Below are 3119 nucleotides of genomic sequence, written 5' to 3' on the forward strand. Positions count from 1 at the left end.
CAATGCAGTGTGTGCCTTATTGTGTGGGACATTAACTCATAATGTAGGATTTGTTGCAAGGTTCAACTTTTAAATATAAACCATTATAGTTTCTGTTAAAGTGTGCACGTCTTTCATCTTTGATTGGCATATGCATTTGCAGATATGGCATATTTTGCTTCACATCATTCTCATTTCATATCTTATTTACTGATTTATAAAGCAAACACAGAGCATTGTACTATAGTAAAACATAAAAAGAATAAAAAGCATAAAACCAAGTAAAACAATATTAAAACAGAGATTAAAACCGACATAAAATAGAATAAAAAGGTTAGGCTGATGCTAGTGTAGCCTGGAGAAATGATGTTGCCTCACAGGACACAATCACTGGGTTTTTTATTATTTTTAAATCACACTCAAAAATGTTCACAGACTTGCTTCAAGTAAAACAAAATCTCAGTATTTCTTTGACAACTGGTTGGTCTTGTGGCAAAGGATTTTACCAAACAAAAAATGTTAAAGAAAGTAACATAAAAATACGGCAGTGGACTCTGACCACAGAGAATGAACACAAAAAAAATAAATAAAATTACTTACAAGTCATTGGAAAAATTACAAATGAATAATCAAACAAAACTCACAGTTTTCAGTTATTTTACACCCAGGAACGCTGGAAATGGCGCCGTTTTCTCACAAGATACGCGCGTCTCTTACGGCTTTCTCACTACTACCACGACGCACATTTCCGTCCTCTGTAAAATCCATGTAAAACTCAACAATCATGCAGAAACACCAACAAATAACTCCAACGAAGTAATATTGAAAGATGGCTTTTACATGTTTTGAGTAAAATACCTTAAAACTTCGTGGATATTTTGTTTATCATGCAGATGAAACAACCGCGGAGCAGACATCAAAACAGGAAGACGAACAGGAAAACGACTGCTTTGCGTCTTTTCAAAATAAAATGTCCAGCGATAACGTCCGCGACACTGCCCTCTACTGGTTAAACACAACAACATTTAAAGTAACAGCACATAAACAGTAACACTTATGACAAAATATATAATAGTCACAGAAGGAAAATAATTAAAATACATTATTACTGTAACTAATAGATTTGCAAATTTTAAGTATTTCAGACACAGAGGGGATTGGTTAGCCATTTACCACTCTACTACACTAGAATCTGTTTTTTTTTGTTGTTGTTTTTTTTACTCTCCAAGAGTGTGATATCTCTAATTGCTGGTGGCAACTGATTCCAGAGTTTAGGAGTCAACACAGCAAAGGCACGGTCCCCCCAGAACTTATGTTTGGTTCTGGGAACCAGTAGTACACACGGGTCTGCAGAGCGTAAGGATCATGTATAAGGAACTTGTAGATTTTGGCATAACTTGGAGACAGGAGAGAAGCTGAAGAGTTCACTCTCACAGTGTCCTAGATTAATTGTTTGTCTTGGAGCGTNCACCTGTGCTACCATGTCTGTAGTAACTGTAATAGCATTACAGGCTGACTTTGGCAAATGAAAAGGATTTGAATGAGACCCTGCAGTTGTTCGCTTGCTCTTTCTGATGGCAGGAATTGGTGCAGTGTCAGCATTAGCTTCCATGCTGACTCCCTGTCTCAGCTCTGGTTCTGCCACCCAGTTTATGTCAGTTGACTCAATGTTCTCCACAAGGGAGTCAACTCCTTTGGATCTTCTTGGATGACTTTCATCTAAATTTTCTGAATCAACAAAACCTAATCCATCTGCATCTGTTGCTTCCTGGGGCTGACTTAAATGAGGGATGGGGTAGATATCCTCAACAAGAAATTCAGGCTCTTGGGTCCTTGGCTCATTTTCAACCCCTGGCTGAACATTGCTTTCCCCCTTTTTCTTGGTTCTGGGTTTGGGTGTAGGTGGCACACAAGGTCTCAACTCTGACCTATGAACCCTCTTAGTGGGGCCTCCTTCAACAGGTTCCACTGTGTGTGTTGTGCCCTGTATGTCCACTACTTTATAAAAAGTAGGCCCCCAAGCATCCTGAATCTTGTGTCTTCCCAAAGGTCGGTGTCGCAACAACACTAACTGACCAATGTCTATAGGGGGACAATATACCTTCTCGTTAAGGAACGAAACCCTTTCAGCTGCTTTTTGCTCAGAGTACTCTTTCGCTCTCTCATGGGCCTGTTTAAGCCTCTCACGGTGAATGGACAACCAGTCCTGTTTGTTGTCAGTCACATGCTCACTTCCTAGCAGTGCATCAACAGGAAGATAAGGCTCAACTCCAAAAAGGAGGAAATAAGGCGAATAACCCGTTGTGGAATGAGGGGTGACATTATAAGCATGTACGACTTCAGGCAGGTGCTCTGGCCATCGCCTTTTTTTCTCTGGTGGTAGTGTCCTCAGTAAGTCATGAAGTGTTCGATTGTATCGTTCACACTGAGCATTTCCTTGTGGCCTGTAAGGGGTAGTCCTGGATTTTTTCACACCATACAACTTGCACAGTTCTGCAATGATCTGACTTTCAAAATTTCTTCCTTGGTCAGAATGCAGTCTTTGAGGCACACCATACTTCATAAACCACTCTCTTAACAGAATCTTGGCTGTGGTGTCAGCTTTCTGATCCTTTGTGGGAAAAGCCTGTGTAAACTTTGTAAAAACGTCAGTCACAACCAAAACATTTTCACGGCCATCTGAAGCTGGTTCCAAGACTGTGAAATCAACAGCAATCACCTCCAAAGGTCGAGATGCCAAGAATGCCTGAACGGGTGCATTGATCTTTGGCTGGGGCATTTTTGACAAAACACACCTTTCACAATTACTGATCCATTTATCCACATCTTCGTAGAGGCCAACCCAGAAACATCTGTCCTTTAACAACTTGACAGTTCGTTCTCTACCTTGATGGCCCATATTGTCATGAACGCTCTCGAGAACCTGATCCTTGAGACAAGAAGGAAGAAGCAACTGCCATACTTCTCCATGGCAAGGATCTGACACTACTCTGTATAGCAAGCCTTCTCGCTGCTGAATGAAACTCCATTGTTTTAACAACCTTTTGACAGATTTTGACAAGCCTGCTCTCTCCTTTTGCTTTGGTTTCTCTTTCCTATCCCAAAATACTTTGAACTCCTGGAGGGTGAGGTCATTTTGC

General features: G+C 40.7%; 1 protein-coding gene across 1 annotated transcript; it reads right to left on the bottom strand.

Moving 5' to 3' along the window:
* Positions 1–1447: 1447 nt before the first annotated feature.
* Positions 1448–3119, bottom strand: LOC112139155 (the record flags this gene model as incomplete). The annotated part of the gene is given in 1 exon segment (XM_024261850.1): positions 1448–3119. A coding segment is annotated over 1 exon segment (1672 nt), but the record flags the coding sequence as incomplete, so codon positions are not given.

Source organism: Oryzias melastigma, unplaced genomic scaffold (genome assembly GCF_002922805.2).
Source record: "Oryzias melastigma strain HK-1 unplaced genomic scaffold, ASM292280v2 sc00821, whole genome shotgun sequence".
Lineage (NCBI taxonomy): Eukaryota > Metazoa > Chordata > Actinopteri > Beloniformes > Adrianichthyidae > Oryzias > Oryzias melastigma.